General features: G+C 45.3%; 1 protein-coding gene and 1 pseudogene across 6 annotated transcripts; one reads left to right on the top strand and one right to left on the bottom strand.

The window, feature by feature from the left end:
• The first annotated feature begins 1,465 nt into the window (after nt 1-1,465).
• Nucleotides 1,466-13,238, top strand: LOC125516163 (hydroquinone glucosyltransferase). 3 transcript variants are annotated; one of them, XM_087531111.1, is made up of 2 exons: nt 1,466-2,986; nt 8,171-8,257. In XM_087531111.1, exons 1-2 carry the CDS (start codon nt 1,570-1,572, stop codon nt 8,212-8,214), a joined length of 1,461 nt encoding a protein of 486 aa, XP_087387237.1. In that variant the 5' UTR covers nt 1,466-1,569; the 3' UTR covers nt 8,215-8,257. The 3 variants fall into 3 exon arrangements, with proteins under 3 accessions (XP_087387237.1, XP_087387238.1, XP_087387236.1); XM_087531112.1 differs by lacking the exon at nt 8,171-8,257 and adding an exon at nt 12,806-13,238 and having other exon boundaries at nt 1,467-2,986; XM_087531110.1 differs by lacking the exon at nt 8,171-8,257 and having other exon boundaries at nt 1,467-3,117.
• On the bottom strand, nt 8,054-11,266 carry LOC125529018 (pentatricopeptide repeat-containing protein At2g01860 pseudogene; annotated as a pseudogene). Of its 3 annotated transcripts, none has more exons than XR_007292531.2 (3): nt 9,404-11,266; nt 8,725-8,779; nt 8,054-8,423 (listed from the first exon to the last, which is right to left on the bottom strand). The product of XR_007292531.2 is annotated as a pentatricopeptide repeat-containing protein At2g01860 pseudogene, transcript variant X3 (transcript). The 3 variants fall into 3 exon arrangements; XR_007292530.2 differs by having other exon boundaries at nt 8,054-8,482; XR_015609352.1 differs by having other exon boundaries at nt 8,054-8,779.
• Nucleotides 13,239-15,317: the final 2,079 nt, after the last annotated feature.

A 15,317-nucleotide genomic window follows, 5' to 3' on the forward strand; every position in this document is an offset into this window, starting at 1 on the left:
AACAGACTGCAAACAAGAATCTAATTTCACTATCATTAAATAGAAAGACAACTAGTCAAATTAACTTACCTTGATGTGGCTCGCGTAGTCCGCAACCTTCTGGACAGTAGGAGAAGACAAGTAGAGGACCTACGCTGCAGTGCTAGATGTATTTAGTTCAACAACTAAGAATTGACACGAGGACAGCGAGTCCACTTTTAGCATTCGGAGACTGCAGTGTGAAGCGATATGGGCCTATGGGCCCTCTTGTGGTAGTGTGGGAAAAGGACTAGATGGGCTAGCGTCTGGTTTTGGACTGAATGCTCAGCAGCCGCGTTTTATTATGTCAGTTTCATTTCTTCTTTATACATACTCATATATATACTATATATACCTAGTTTCTTTGCAAAAATAATGGGTATTCAATTGAATACCCATGAATTGAAGTGGGCCCGTCCCTGTCCAGAGGACAAGTGGCACTATTGATGACAATGTGGCAGTGTTGATGACGACGCGCTGATGAGTGAATAGTATGCGCCTATTCTGCAATAGTGGCCAGGGGATAGCTGTCGCGTCCGCACGCACGTCCGATGAAACGCCGTAGTTGACTTCAGGCAGCCGACTACGGGCGCGAGCCGAAGCAGCTCGCCCAGGCGGGCGAGAATCCTGTCCGGCTCGCTGTCTTGGAACTATCGGGTCATCCCCCGACAAAGGGCGTTTTACAAAAATGGATTACTTCAGATCCGAATTTTCTTTGGCAAAGTGACAGTGAAAAGAAGAAGTATCCATATGGCGTCGTGGCAACCTTCAGGGTCATCTGGATTCCATCCACGTCACGCAGGAACATGACAAATTCCAATTCAATTCGAAGCAGGGTGGGGTCTTTTTAGTACTCCCTCCGTTCCAAATTACTCGTCGCAGAAATGAATGTATTTAAAACTAAAATACATCTAGATACATCCATACCTATGACAAGTAATTCAGAACGGAGGGAGTAATAGGAACCTTAGACTAGTCATAGTGGGAGTAACTTAGCTAGTAACATAGCGCACTCCAATTTTTTTTTTGCTTATGTGGCAAGTATTTTTAATATAAGATAGTAACATAATATGTTACTGTAACATAACATAGCGATTCCCAAAACAAGATGAGTCTACAAGCTAATAAATGAAGTCATCTATGACACTATTATTATGTTATTTTGCATTATGAAGGTAGTAACTTAAACTATAACCAGCCTTATTGTGTTCTGAAAAGCAACCTCCTGTCTCATGGGCGAGATTCTATTATAGTCGTTCTCAAGATGCTGTCTGGATAAACCTGACTAGCAAACTACAGTAACCGTTAACTTCTGGATCGAGATGCTAAATTTGACTTGTAGCCCTACTACCTACCGTTGGCTTAAAGTGATGTCAACCATGACGCCACACAAGGGACCCACCGGCTCTAATTTGTCCGGCCGCAGGACACCAACTGAGAGACGGAAGGAGTACAAAAATGACGAGGCAGCGTTAACTCCAACTCCAAGCCCGAACTCGGAAACCAAAACACGCCACTCTGTTCGGCACGACGTCGCGCACGTACGGCGCCATGGGCGGCGAGCCAGGTTACCAGGACCCGTCGCCGGCGAGCGCGCGGCCGCACGTGCTGCTCCTGTGCAGCCCGTGCATGGGGCACCTCATCCCTTTCGCCGAGCTGGCGCGCCGGCTCGTCGCCGACCAAGCCCTCGCCGCCACGCTCCTCTTCGCCGCGGCCACGGACGCCCCCTCGGAGCAGTACGCCGCCCTGGCCGCGTCCATGCCCGACGGCGTCGACCTCGTCGCGCTGCCCGCGCCACCGGCGGACGCCCTGCCGCCCTCCACCACCGTGCGCGGACGCGTCGTGCACGCCGCCCTCTCCGCTGTCCCGCAAGTCCGGGACATCGCCCGGTCGCTGGCCTCGACCGCACCGCTCGCCGCGCTCGTGGTGGACATGGCCAGCGTGCCGGCGCGCGACGTCGCGGCGGAGCTGGGCGTGCCGTGCTACATGTTCTTCACCTCGCCGTGGATGCTCCTGTCCCTGTTCCTGCACCTCCCGGAGCTCGACGCGGGGCTCGTCGGGGAGTACCGGGACGCGACGGGGCCCATCCGGCTGCCGGGCTGCGTGCCGATCCACGCGCCCGAGCTTCCCGGGTCCATGCTCGCCGACCGGAGCAGCGACACGTACGCCGGGTTCCTGTCCTTGGCCAAGGACGCCGCGAGAGTCGACGGGATTCTCGTGAACACGTTCCGTGAGGTGGAGCCAGCGGTGGGCCAAGGCGGCACGGACTGCGTGAAGGACATGCCGGTGCACGCGGTCGGGCCGTTGGTCTGGACAAGGCCAGTCGCGACCGGCGTGAACCGGGAGCCGGAGCACGCACGCCTCATCACATGGCTGGACCAGCAGCCCCGTGGATCCGTGGTGTTCCTGTCGTTCGGGAGCGGTGGCACGCTCACGCGCCGGCAGACAACCGAGCTAGCGCTCGCGCTGGAGGCGACCGGGCGTCCGTTCATCTGGGCGGCAAAGCGGCCACACGAGGACACTGCGGACGGCGCCTTCTTCGGAACTGGCCGAGGAGGAGACGACGACGACGACCCGCTCGGCTTCCTGCCGGGGGGATTCGTCGAGAGGACGGCGGGGGTGGGGCTCGTCCTCCTGTCGTGGGCCCCGCAGACGGCGATCCTCGCGCACGCCGCCGTCGGGTGCTTCGTCACGCACTGCGGGTGGAACTCGAGCCTGGAGAGCATCCTTAATGGAGTGCCGATGGTGGCATGGCCGCTCTACGCCGAGCAGAAGATGAACGCTGCCATGTTGGAGGCCCACTCAGGGGTGGCGGCCCGCTTGAACGCCGCCGGACCTGGCAACGGCGACGGCTTTGTCTGCAAGGAAGAGATCGTGAGCGTGATCCGACGTGTGATGGATGGGGACGAAGCAACGACGATGAGGAAGCGTGTTGGTGAGCTCAGAGACAGAGCCACACATGCGCTAGGTATGGATGGTTCTTCAACTCTTACACTAGCCAAGATCAAAGATGTATGGAAGTCTTCAACTTCTAATGGCGAAAGTTAAAGGGAAAGAAAAATTAATATATTTTTGCAAGCCACCGCACATCATTATCTACTTACTAGAAGTATTCTTCATCTTGAAAACCAACATGTGATTGAATGGTTAAGAGAACAGTGGTATCTCTAGCCTACCAGAAGTTCAAGTCTTAGGCCCTATTTGTAAGTCCTATTACTTTTTTTAGTCCCAACTTATAAGTCCCAAGTCCCTAAAAAGTCCCTATCTGTTTGGTTCCTGGGACTTATAAGTTTCTATAAGACCATATTACAACTATAAGTCCCTATAAGTCCCTCCTTGAGAGTCTTATTTCATAAGTCCTAAATGCCCACTTTAAGTCCCTATAAGTCCTTTCTGTTTGGTTTAGATGGGACTTATAGAGACTTATTTAAGTCCCTAGACCAATAAGTCCCTGAAAACAAACACCCTCTTAGACTGGTTCTTGTATTTTTCTTTATTTATTTCACACCTTCCGGCAATGTGCCTTGAGTGGAAGGATAGAAAGCAAACTATGGTAATTTTGTAAAAGGATATCCACACCTCTCTCCATATTTACAGATAAGGTCTTCTCTCATTCATCCTTATCTCCCACAACCTCATTGTTGAGCAATTAAAAAAGGAAGCCTTTGGAGCAATCTGGCATGCTGGCCGCTGCGGGCGTCGTCCATCCCATGCCTCCGCTCAGTCCGACCACACTAGTAGAAAAGGGGGCTTTGGTCCAGGCTGGGTAAGCCCATTAGTCCCGGTTCAGTCCAGAACCGGGACCAATGGGTGCATTTATTCTGGTTCGTGCGGCTAAGGCATTAGTCCCGGTTCACCTAGGCCCTTTAGTCCCGGCTCGTGCCATGAACCGGGACTAAAGGGTGCGGTGCCCATTAGTCCCGGTTGGTGGCACCAACCGGCACTAAAGGTTAGACCTTTAGTCCCGGTTGGTGCCATCAACCAGGACTAATGGGCTTTGAGGCATTAGTACCGGTTCATGGCACGAACCGGTACTAAAGGTCCCATTTTCAAACTCTCCCCCCCCCACCCCCTGGACCGCCTTTTCAGTTTTAGAAAAAACAAAAGAAAATGATGGAAATGTCAAAAAATAAAATAAAATAAGTTTCCCATGTGATATGTGGTCTAGTTGTTGGGAAAATTTACAAATATGAATTTCAACTTTATTTACAAAATCTCTCTGGAATTTGTAAAATGGGCATAACTTTTGCATACGAGCTCGGATTAAAAAGTTTTTATATGAAAAATCATCTACGGCCTGTTTGCTTGCAAATTTGTAGAATCCTCAAATTCCAAAAGGAAAAAAAGTTATGCTCAAATTTCAGTTTTTTTAAATTTTCATTAAATCTGGTCAAACTATGGTCAAACTACTTATTCAAGAAGTGTTAGTGTTACTAAATAATTATTTAAAAATATTAATGTTATTAAATAATTATTTTAGTTTTTTTGAATTTTGGTCAAATCTGGTCAAACTATGGTCAAACTGTGGTCAAACAATGGTACAAACCATGGGGATAGAAGTGGTTCTCTTCTTCAAGATGCACGCAAAGGGAGGCGATCTCGGGCCTGGCCGCCTTGTGTATTGTTCTCAGTTATCAGATATTCCTGACTATTTACCAAAGAACAGATTTGCACAGTTGTCGTCCTGCTAGGAAATCTTCTACTTCTAGTGACGAAAAATAAAGGAAACGGAAAATAAAAGTATGTTTGCAAGCCACCGATAACCATCTCTCTGCTCCTAAAACGGGATTCGGTAGACTGAGATCCACGGTTTATTTTCGTCTCATCACACTATTTTTTCTCTCCCTCACACTGAAAACCAAATCGATTTGCTCGATCCCTCTTTCGTTTTTTATGCTTGCTTTGGCAGATGGCGCCGGTTCAATTCAATAACCTAAATACTAGGTAATGAATTATTAAGAAAATCACACTATATACATATACATATGAGATCACCTTCTTAAAAGACAGAGAGAAGATTTTTCTCAATAACCTTTCAAATCAAAACGAAATACTATTTCTTAATAACAAATCGCTAATACCAGGCACTATGACATTTATTATTTGTTATTATCTCTATTATTAAATCTCTACTCCTAAAAAAGGAGTTTGTAGACCGGTATGCACTGATTATTTTTCCTCCTTCCAAAACAAAATTAGATATTTCTCAATAATAATTCGCTAATCCCGAGCACTATGTCATTTATTATCTATGATCACAACTTTTCGGAGATAATTTTTCTTCTGTCCCACCCGCATGTCTCCATTTTCACCGAAATCTTGTTTTGTTCGTTTCGTTCGACCTCCCCTCCCACGTACATTGTGGCCTCCCCACCGAATCTTTCCAAATAAACCCCACCTCCCCTCCCGCATGTTCCCTACCTTCTCAGTGGTCGCCACGGGTCCAACAACAGTCAGGGTCATCGACGTGCCGACTTCGCGTCTACCGAATTCTCCCAACTTGTTACTGAATCCATAACGGTTCAGATACAACAATCTTCTTCTTCTTAAAACCCATATTTTTGCCTAAATAAATTATAAAAAATGTGATTTGCAAAACATATATTCGAAGAGCAGTTTTAACATGCTCCCTCTTACCCCCTCTTTTCACATGAGATAAGATCTGAGCCGCTGATCTTATTAATTTGTGGTCTGATTGACTCTTACCTTCTTCACTCACATGTATAAAGAGGGGTAAGAGGGAGCATGTGAAAATTTGCCATATTCGAAACTATTATGGGGCCAAACTATGGATATATATAGCACGACGTCAGGAGGATAAAAAATGCTATGCTACAGTGGGTGCATATGCTAGGGAATTAGGAGTGGCCTTTCCTGGTTGTTGTCATCATGTATCTGGCTATCTGCTCTTCTATCTCTTCTCTCATCTGGCAGGCTGCTTGTTGCCTTTTGCACCGCGGTGTATTGCACAAGGTTCATGTAATTGACCTGTTGGTCTTCGGGCTTCGGCATGTTTTAAAATATATAAGGTAGTACAAGATCTACCTTTTCATTTAAAAAAAGACGGTTATGAGAGGTGGACAGGGGGCATTTGCCCCCCCCCCCTCGGTTGCACTTATAGTTAAGTACATGTGGATGCTTATCAATCGAGTGAGGGTCTGACGACCGGAACCCTCCTCAGCGGCCATAAATCACAAGGGCTGGCTGGCTTCGTGGGATTCTAACGCACCGAACAACGCCATCCAAGCATGTAGATTGATTACAAATAGGCTTGCAGTGGATGATGAACTACATAAAAGAAGGATCAAACCCGGTTTTTTCTGTGTTGCGTGTGGACGGGAAGTGACAAATTATCACAGATTTTGGTCGTGCCCATACTCGGCTTTGTAGAAAATTATGCAGTCGGAAAAGGAAACTCCAGTGGTGATCCCACCGGTGCAGGCTAGCTCCCAAAGTGCACTTGCTAGTTTGTTCTTTTAAGGGTGCTCACCACATTTGCCACCCGGTTACTAGCATTAGCATGGCTAGGTGAGGCAAATGCAGAAGAAAGACCAACGATGGTTCAGGGTGGATACACACTATGATTACTAGCAGTAAAATACGGAGAGAAGATTTTTCTCGAAAACCTTTTAAATCAAAATAAAATATTCCTACTGTTGGATCGTTAATACCACGCACTAAGACATTTATAATCTGTTATTATCTCTACTGTTGAATCTAAAGCGTCTTATAAAAGCTTACAAAGGGAGTGTGTTTTACGGTAGGTTAATATATAATATCACATGTGAGTTGGTCCAGTTGGACAAGGCACACCAAAATAGTTACACGAGCCGGGCAGCTCTGTCGCAGCTTATAAACAATCAATAACCTTAGAAGAAAGAAAAACAAGTCAACTACTTGCTCTGTCCCATAATATAAGAGCGTTTTTGAAACTATAAAAGTGGAAAGAGACCTATCAAAATGCTTGCGGGCTGAAATATCCCTCCATGAATGATATTGAGGTCCCATGTTGCTATTGTAGGCAATATAATAATATGAAACCAATCGGATCTGCCTGTTGACAAATGTTTATCCTTTTTCTTTTAGAAAGTTATTTTTGAACCCTGGTCAGAACAAGTAATGCATATGTTATCCTCTGTAATAGCTTACTTGGTGAAAAAAAAATACAAACACTCTTTCTCTGAAGCTTGAGCGTGCTCTACTGAAGCAAGCTAAGCTTTCATAATGACTATGTATATTGGGTGCTTGAGCTCAGATGCACCCGAAATATATATGACAGGGCGTGCGGGGTGGCCGTTAAGACGTCTGTGCACCCGTGACGGGTCAGCCTGGCACAGGAAAATGGCTAGTCCGCAGACTGCCATCACATTAAATGCGTCAGCTTTATCACATTTTTCTGGATCGATACACCATGAATACCACGTTGAATACACGGAAAGGCACGGATGCACATGCGAGTGAATGGGAGAGATATCGAGATCATCTGAGCACGGGCTCAGAATCGAATTTTCGCTATGCCTACTTTCTGATTCTAAAATTTCATGGTTCAGTTTACTCTTATTCTGCCCTCCTTCAATGAAACAAGCATGCAAACAAAGCATTCATATACATGCCAAGAATAATGCTAATTTTGGTGCTAACAGTAGGGGTGCTCAGGTGTATAATGTCAAGGAACACACTAACAGGTTGTTATACCTGGAACTTTGTTCCTTCTGTCAAATCTAAATATAAATGCAACTGGAACATAACTATCACTCAAACTTTTGGCTATGTGTATGTCCAAACCTGGTCAAATTAGAACTTGCCTATACACCTACCTAAATCAAATAAACATGCAAACATGGTGTTCAGAACAGAGGAACACCACACCAGATGTAAACTCCAAGGAGGTGTAAGTCAATATTGAATCTTCAGATATGTGTCTTGTTCAGACAACAAACAATTCCTGAACAAATCTCTGAAAATTTTCAGAGATGCAATAATCTTTTCGGTACAATAATCTTTTACAGACATATGCTAGTGTAGCTAACATGTATTTTCCACAGAAATTTGCACTGAATTATATATAAAGGGTTTACTTTGATTTTAGCTATCATACAAAGTCCTGAACCTGACTTAACAAATTCATTAACTTTGCCACGTCTTCCATCAGAGGAAGGGCAACTCTGCCTATCCATGGCTGGACTAGACAACTAGAATGGGTCGAAGCAGCTGCTCCCAAGACTTCACTCTGCTGCTATCAACAACTCTGTATCTGTCAAGAAGGCGCTATAAGTTGATGACCCCCGGGATCCGTTCCAGCTGCCGCTCCTTAGATGATTTCCTTATCTTCAGACGTATTCTTCAGAATATTCAGACCAACACAACAGAAGACGATAATGGGAGCTTCTCTTGGGGAAATCATACTGCTCTTCCAAAAAAGTCAACTTTCAGTTCCTTGCTCATGATTAAGCCCCTTATGGTCCTGTAAGTGCACTACCACTGCTAAATGACAGACTACCTTACAGTTTCCCAGTCAAATATTCTTTTATAAACTTTCTGTTCAGATGGCAAAAAGATTACCATCAGATCTAAAAAGAGCAACAAAATATTAATTACATCTGTTTTGTAAACCCCATTTACCAATATCATAGGCCTTTCCTCAGAAAAAAGCTGACATTATCTGAAAATTCTGAGGAGAAAACTTAGACGGTTCAAAAATAGTACTGAGGTGGAGGCGTCGACGATTGAGTAGCTGATGAAGCATCGTGGTTATCATCAACTGGATCACAATCAAACTTGTTAGTTGTAACAACGATGTAACAATATCTTAACAGCTAGCTAGCGCCATTACCATCAAATCTAGAACAAAACTGAGAGTCATTGCAACAGAAAATATATACAGGTAGGAGCGTATCCTTTGCTCTGCATGGACCCAGGCATAAAAATTTCACGATGAATACTAACAAGCTTCACATAGATCCTGCACTGTTAAATTTTTTGTAAAATATGGTTAGCCAGTAATGTGGATTAAGCCTATTACAGAAGTGTGCCCTTGTATGCAGAGAACAATTCAGGTCATCTTAAGAAGGATAAAATATGATCAAACATTGACTCCTTGTCAATTTCCAAGAAGCCGCTTGATATGGACCTCGCTAAACTCAGAACACGCCAAGTTATCTGTTCAGATTAGTCCTGATATCTACAAACACAATGTCCATGGATTTGTTAACAAACTGTTCAGAGAAAGAAGAAATATTTGGAACTGCTAGCAATTTAAACTATCCACAATCTTACAGGTTAAAGCGATTCATGCGAACAGATTTCAGTAGGATGCATCACAAATACACCCGTCTAGCATGGAACCGCTAAGAATAGAACACATAAAGAAACCCACTTGTCTTACCTCCTCTAGACAATTACACAAGCACAGACTTTTACTTTCCAGTGGTTCAAGGACGTCTATCACCCATCTCAGACAAGCTTGAAATCAGCCTCTTGTCTAGCAACACGCCGATTGACTCAGCCTCCCTGATCAGCTGCCGGCACCTGGCCATCCTCCCTGCTGCGGCATAGCCTTCAATCAAATTACAGTATATGTCACTGGTCGGAACGAATCCAGCCTCCTTCAACCTCGAGAGGTACCGAAAAGCCCTTTCTGGATCACGCAATGCCACACACAGCTTCACGATGACCCGGTACGCCGGCAGGTCAAGAAGACAGTTTGCCTGTTCCATTTCCCAAACCAGGGCCAACGCCTCTCGGTGCCTCCCATCACGGGAGCGGCTGTGGATCACTGTAGTGTACATCACAACAGTTGGGTTCCCGCCAGACCCTCTGAACCAGCTGAACAGGCTCTCCACGGCTGCATACCGCCTGAGCTTTATGCAGACCTTCATGACAGCTGTGCAGTCCTGCTGCCGCAGGTCAAAGTCTGGCCTATCACCGAGCTCATCGAGCAGTGCAGCAGCGAGCCCATAGCCTTCAGGTGTCCGGGCAACCTCCAGAATCAGCTTCGCGTAGATGCTTGGGTGCAGTGTCCTCTTGTTCATCCTGGCAAGTTCAAGGAGCTTGCGTGCCAGGCCTACTTTGCCAGCCCTGATGAACCCCCTCGCCATGGCTTCGAGGACAGCGCGGCTCGCCGAGGGGACGCACTCCTCAAGCGCAGACTCCAACTTCAGCTCGTCGAAGCGCGCCAAAACCTCGATGGTCGAAGCGAGGATCCGGTCATCAGGGAACAGAGGCACTGCCTTCTGCCCCTGTGCCCAACACAGTGTCTGAAGCGCTCTCTCAGGAAGCCCCATGTGCCCGAGCTCCCGGATGGTCATGGACAGGGAGCCTTTCCGGAGGAAGGGGACCCAGCGGTCCAGCACTTTGCACACATCAGACTCCGGCGGGAGCGCAGCGATCTCCTTGGCAATCCCAATGAGGACCTCGGGGTTCTTGCGCACCTTGTCGCTGAACATGGAGCGTGAAGCCAGCCGGACGTGCTGCGTCGGTGCTGGAGTGACGGGTGGCCTCGTCTTGTGGGGCAGCGGCAGCGGGAGAGGCCGCTGTGTCGCCGGGTTCGGCGGCTTCACTGGCTTCCGGCGCATCGGCCGGGCAAACAGCGCCGAGATGGCCTCGATCTCGTCCTTGCTCCACTCCGAACCACCCTCTTCATTATCCGCAGAGGCGTCCGCTTTGTACGCCTGCTGCTTACCGTAGGCCGATTCCTTGGCCATACCTCCGCTGGATGACCCAGCGCAAGAGACCAGAGCAGTAGGCCGACAACTAAAGCTGCTGCATCGAAGGAATTTGGCGCCGATGTTCTTCGCCAATGCCGGTGACATGGAAACGCCGTCTGGCAGCACGGAGAGCGGCGGCCAGCTCGCCAGAGATGACATGGCCGGCGAAGCACTCTCTCCTCGCCTCTTCCTTCCGCCCCTCGCTGGGCGCTGCGACCGCCCGTGCTACAGGAACGTGGCACGGAGGAAGCACCGCGCGGTCGGCCGCTTGAGCCGGCGCGGCAATCCGACGAACACCTTGAGTGCAGCCGCGGGGAATCGGCCTCCCTCAGCCCCTCCAGCTGGCTCCGCCGAGCCGACCTTGTCAGCTCGACCTGGCGAGCGCGGAAGGCCGCAGCGCACTGCAAGTGCGTGCTCGGCGCCGCCCCCAACCCGACGTCCGTCCCGCCGGCCGCCGCGTGTGGGAGCGGGAGGCCGCGCTGCCGTGAGAGGATTTGGGGATTGATTTTTATCTCGCTTCGAGCTGTCTCAGCAGAAGCAGCAGGCAGCCGATAGATTATTTTTAATATCTCGCCTACTGCGCGAGATGTAGCTCTGGCTCGCCTACTGCAAGCAGCCCAGTCCAAGTAACGGATGTACACCTTCGATTCTCCGTTTGTTTCTTTTGGTTCGTTTTTTCGGGTTTCTTCGGTTTTGGCTGGTTACTCACATTTCTTCATCGGGTTTCTTCAGTTTTTTGGGGTTACTGTTGTTTTCCTGCTTTTCTTCATCTGTTTCTTCGGGAATCTTCGTTTTTATTTGGCGTTTATTCACCGGTCTCCTTCGTGTGTTTTTTAATTTATTTTTTCAACACTTGTCTAAGTTAGACCACATTGTGCACTATTCATATACATGCGGAATATTTTATTATACACATTGGACGTTTTTAAAATACATATTTTGAACATTTTTTAAATGGCACAAAACATTTATGTTAGACCACACGAATATTTTCTTACATTCAATATTCTAAAAATGTCACAGTTTTTATGAAGTGTAATAATATTTCCTTAAAATATCATGTACATATTTTTTAATGTTACAATACATTTCTATACTATGCAAACATTTTTTATATATTTTAGAAATATTTTCTAAAAATGCCACCATACATATTTTGCAAATATGTGAACAGTTTTTTTAAATGTCACGCACACCTTTTTAATCGTGTGAAACATTTTTTTCTCATTACGCAGACATTGGTTTTACACTGTATACACATTTAAAAAATCCATTTACATTCTGTAAACGCGGGAACATTTTTTAGTTGTCATGACCTTTTTTAGTGTTATCAACATATTTTAAAAGTTGCGCAGACATATTTTTTAACACTGCTTAACAAGCCCCAGTATTCCATTGCCTAATCTGAAGCTTACTTAGAAAGTTTTGGCTAGAGGCATGAGGAAAATGGAGCCTAAAGGATGACAACGTGGTGGGTACACTTGTAGTTTAAATGTTCTTGCGTAAAAAATAGAGAGGTACTTAGCTGTCAGTTGTAAAGCGGTGGTAGTTGTCACATAGTACACTTTTATAGCCTAGGCAACATGATTGTGGGAGAGGAACTTCCCAAGTTCACAAAGTGTTGTACGTGAGAGAGAGAGAGAGAGAGAGAGAGAGAGAGAGAGAGAGAGAGAGGGTTCATGTAGCAGTTGGATTTCAAGCCGTCTAACACAAGTGAGGAATCTGTCTTCAAGAACTTAGTTTAGCTGACCTCTTCATGCATGTTCTTCACAAAAATTTCCAATAATTATTTCTAGCGGCGCGCCCTGACTGAGGCTTAGATCAGTTTTAGATGAGACAACCACCGCATGCTTATAAGCCTCAGTTTTTTTTTTCTTTTTGGTGAATGAACCTCAGAATATAAACATGTGAGGATAGCAAATAACTCAAAATCTGGTATAATCTAAAGTGGCAGCTTTATTCATTATCTTTGCTAGTACAAAAGGTCCTGATACAATACATGCAAACCTCTTTACTTATTCTCATCCTCCTACTGTAGTATTTTATTTTATTGAGAAACTCATACTGTAGTAAATTCGCAGGACTCAGGCACAGGCCCAATTTCATCTAAAGAAAGGCACAGGCTCAGTTCGCCCCTATAAACCCATCATAGACGACGAATCGACGATTGTGCTCAGTTTTAAATGGGCAGTCTGGAACTGCAGAAATGATTTGGTTTTTAATAGATCAACGAACATTCACTTTTTGCAGGTTATTTTCAGGGCCACGGCGTTGATCCGTATGTGGTCGCTACTCACTCCGACGGAGGCAGTGAGTGTTTGGGTATTGCGTCTATCCGATGGGAGATGGTAGCTCGGGATATTTTCAACCGGTTTGGATGGTGGTCATGTAATAGGATAGGCATGTAGTGCTCCTATTTTATTTGCCAGCCGGTTGTGGTTTTTTGTTTAGCTCTTATGAGCATTTATTTATTTCACACTTCGAGACTTAAAGACTTGTTGCTGGATTTTTTTATTAATATGAGCCATATACATCTTTCTAATGCAGAGGCTGGGGTAAAACCCCTTTTCGAAAAAAAATATGTTCTGTCCGGAAGAGAGATGTCAAGGGAACTTCGGATTTTTGGCTGGGTGTATAAACATACATGGCCACACACCGATTTCAGATTTCAGTGTAACTACAAACAGGGGTTCCAGTTTAGAAACTTAGAGAAGAGGGAAATGATTGATTAGCAAATACATATAGCTGCAAGAAAGTCTGTTTTATTCGCAGTTTTGAACAAAACTTAGAATTGTATGATTCTGCTCTGTTCGAGTCAAGATATTGTAGGACCTCTATCCTTGAAGTTCAGAGAAGAGGGAGATTATTGATTACCAATACATATAGCTGCAAGAAAATATGTTTTGATTGCTGACTACATAATCTGAACTATATATCTCTGAAATTAATACTAGACTCTTGCTCTTGGAAATTTAGAGCTGCTGTAGTGTTGCTTTGTATATAAATGGCATGCTAGCCACCTGCTTTAATTTGGATGTGTAGGTATAAGCTAAAACTGAACCATAATATCAGTTTAGATATGCACTTGATCATTTTGGGCAAAAGTGTGTTTGTTGTAGCAGCACATGTGCAGTTCTGGTCATTTGACTATAACAAACTGTTAAAAATACAAAACCACTTGTACATTCAGAAAAAAAAACTTTGTAAATGTCAGTTAGTTACACTAGCACATACTACCTGTGAGGAATAACTGCAACTTGAGGGCACTATCTGCTAGTATATATGCAAGTGTTAGTTTTGAACAAATGCTGAAGCACATCTCTGAATTAGGAAAGACAGTGTGCGCCTGTCCTGGAACTTAATACTTGGAACTGTATGCTGCTGCTCATTTTGTGAATGTCTTGCTGCACACTTGTCAAAATAAGAAGATAGATGATGTCAAAATATTGTACGACCTGGGAATAGATATGTACAGAAACTTTTGTCATATAAATGGTTACACTTCAGTTCAGAGAAGTACATGTACTACTGTAGCATATATTCTCTTTTGAGTAGCATATAAATTGGTCAAATAAATCTTCGCTAGCCATCTCAACAAAGAGTACAACTTGAAGCAGCGTCGGAAGCAAGGGATCAGTGGCTCACAAGTAGATATAAATTATGAAATACTCCCTCCGTATCAAAATATAAGACGGTTTTTGACACTATGATAGTGTAAAAAATGTCTTATATTTTGACACAGAGGGGGTAGATTGCAAGGGTTCTGGCAAACATGGAGAGTGGCAGCACGTGCTCCCTCCAGTTGCATAACTTATTGTATAGCCCAATATGAAACACAACCAGTCCTGCTTCAACTATTGCCAATCATAAAATCGAATTGTAATGTCTATAACATTAAGTCCCTCAAGTGATTCTTAACTAGTATTTCTAAAATGGTCCAAAGAGTTAATAGCATGACCACTCTCTTGTTCTATTAGAATGAATTTCCTGCCCTGTCCAGGTTCACAGAAAAAAGATTATATTATAAGTTTGTAGAGTCTAAAGCGATACGGAACAGAACAATGGTTCTTGAGCCATTAACCGAAGTAATGAAGCACCGCCGGTCTAGCAATGCAGGAGGACTAATATTGTTGTCCAACACAACATAGGAGAACAAAAGAGGCAGTTGCATCCACCCAGATTTATTGACGCTGGTTGGGAATCAAAGTGGGACCAGTCTAGATGGAGTTGTATTGTACCATGTCCACGTGAAAAAAAGAGTATCGATGCATACCCATGTGAAATGCATCGTTGCAACACTTCACTCCATCGACCCCCTCATCCAGCCCAGCAGATATCACTCACACCTTCCTAAAGTCTACATTTTACCTTGCCTTCTTATTCTCATTTCTTTTTCAAGTTTTATCACATGCTAGTTCTAATTGAGGCCTCCTCGCCTGAGATACACATTACCCCTTTACCCCGGTAGATTTCTCCCACTCACCTTCATATCCATCTTCTGCATGTCCGCTACCTCCCTCGACTAATCCTTTTCTTGCATCATGGCATAAGTGGGAGGGAAAAAAAGAACACAAAACGAGGGGAGGAGGGGGG

This window comes from Triticum urartu, chromosome 6A (assembly GCF_056163025.1).
Source record: "Triticum urartu cultivar PI428250 chromosome 6A, HENAU_Tu73, whole genome shotgun sequence".
NCBI lineage: Eukaryota > Viridiplantae > Streptophyta > Magnoliopsida > Poales > Poaceae > Triticum > Triticum urartu.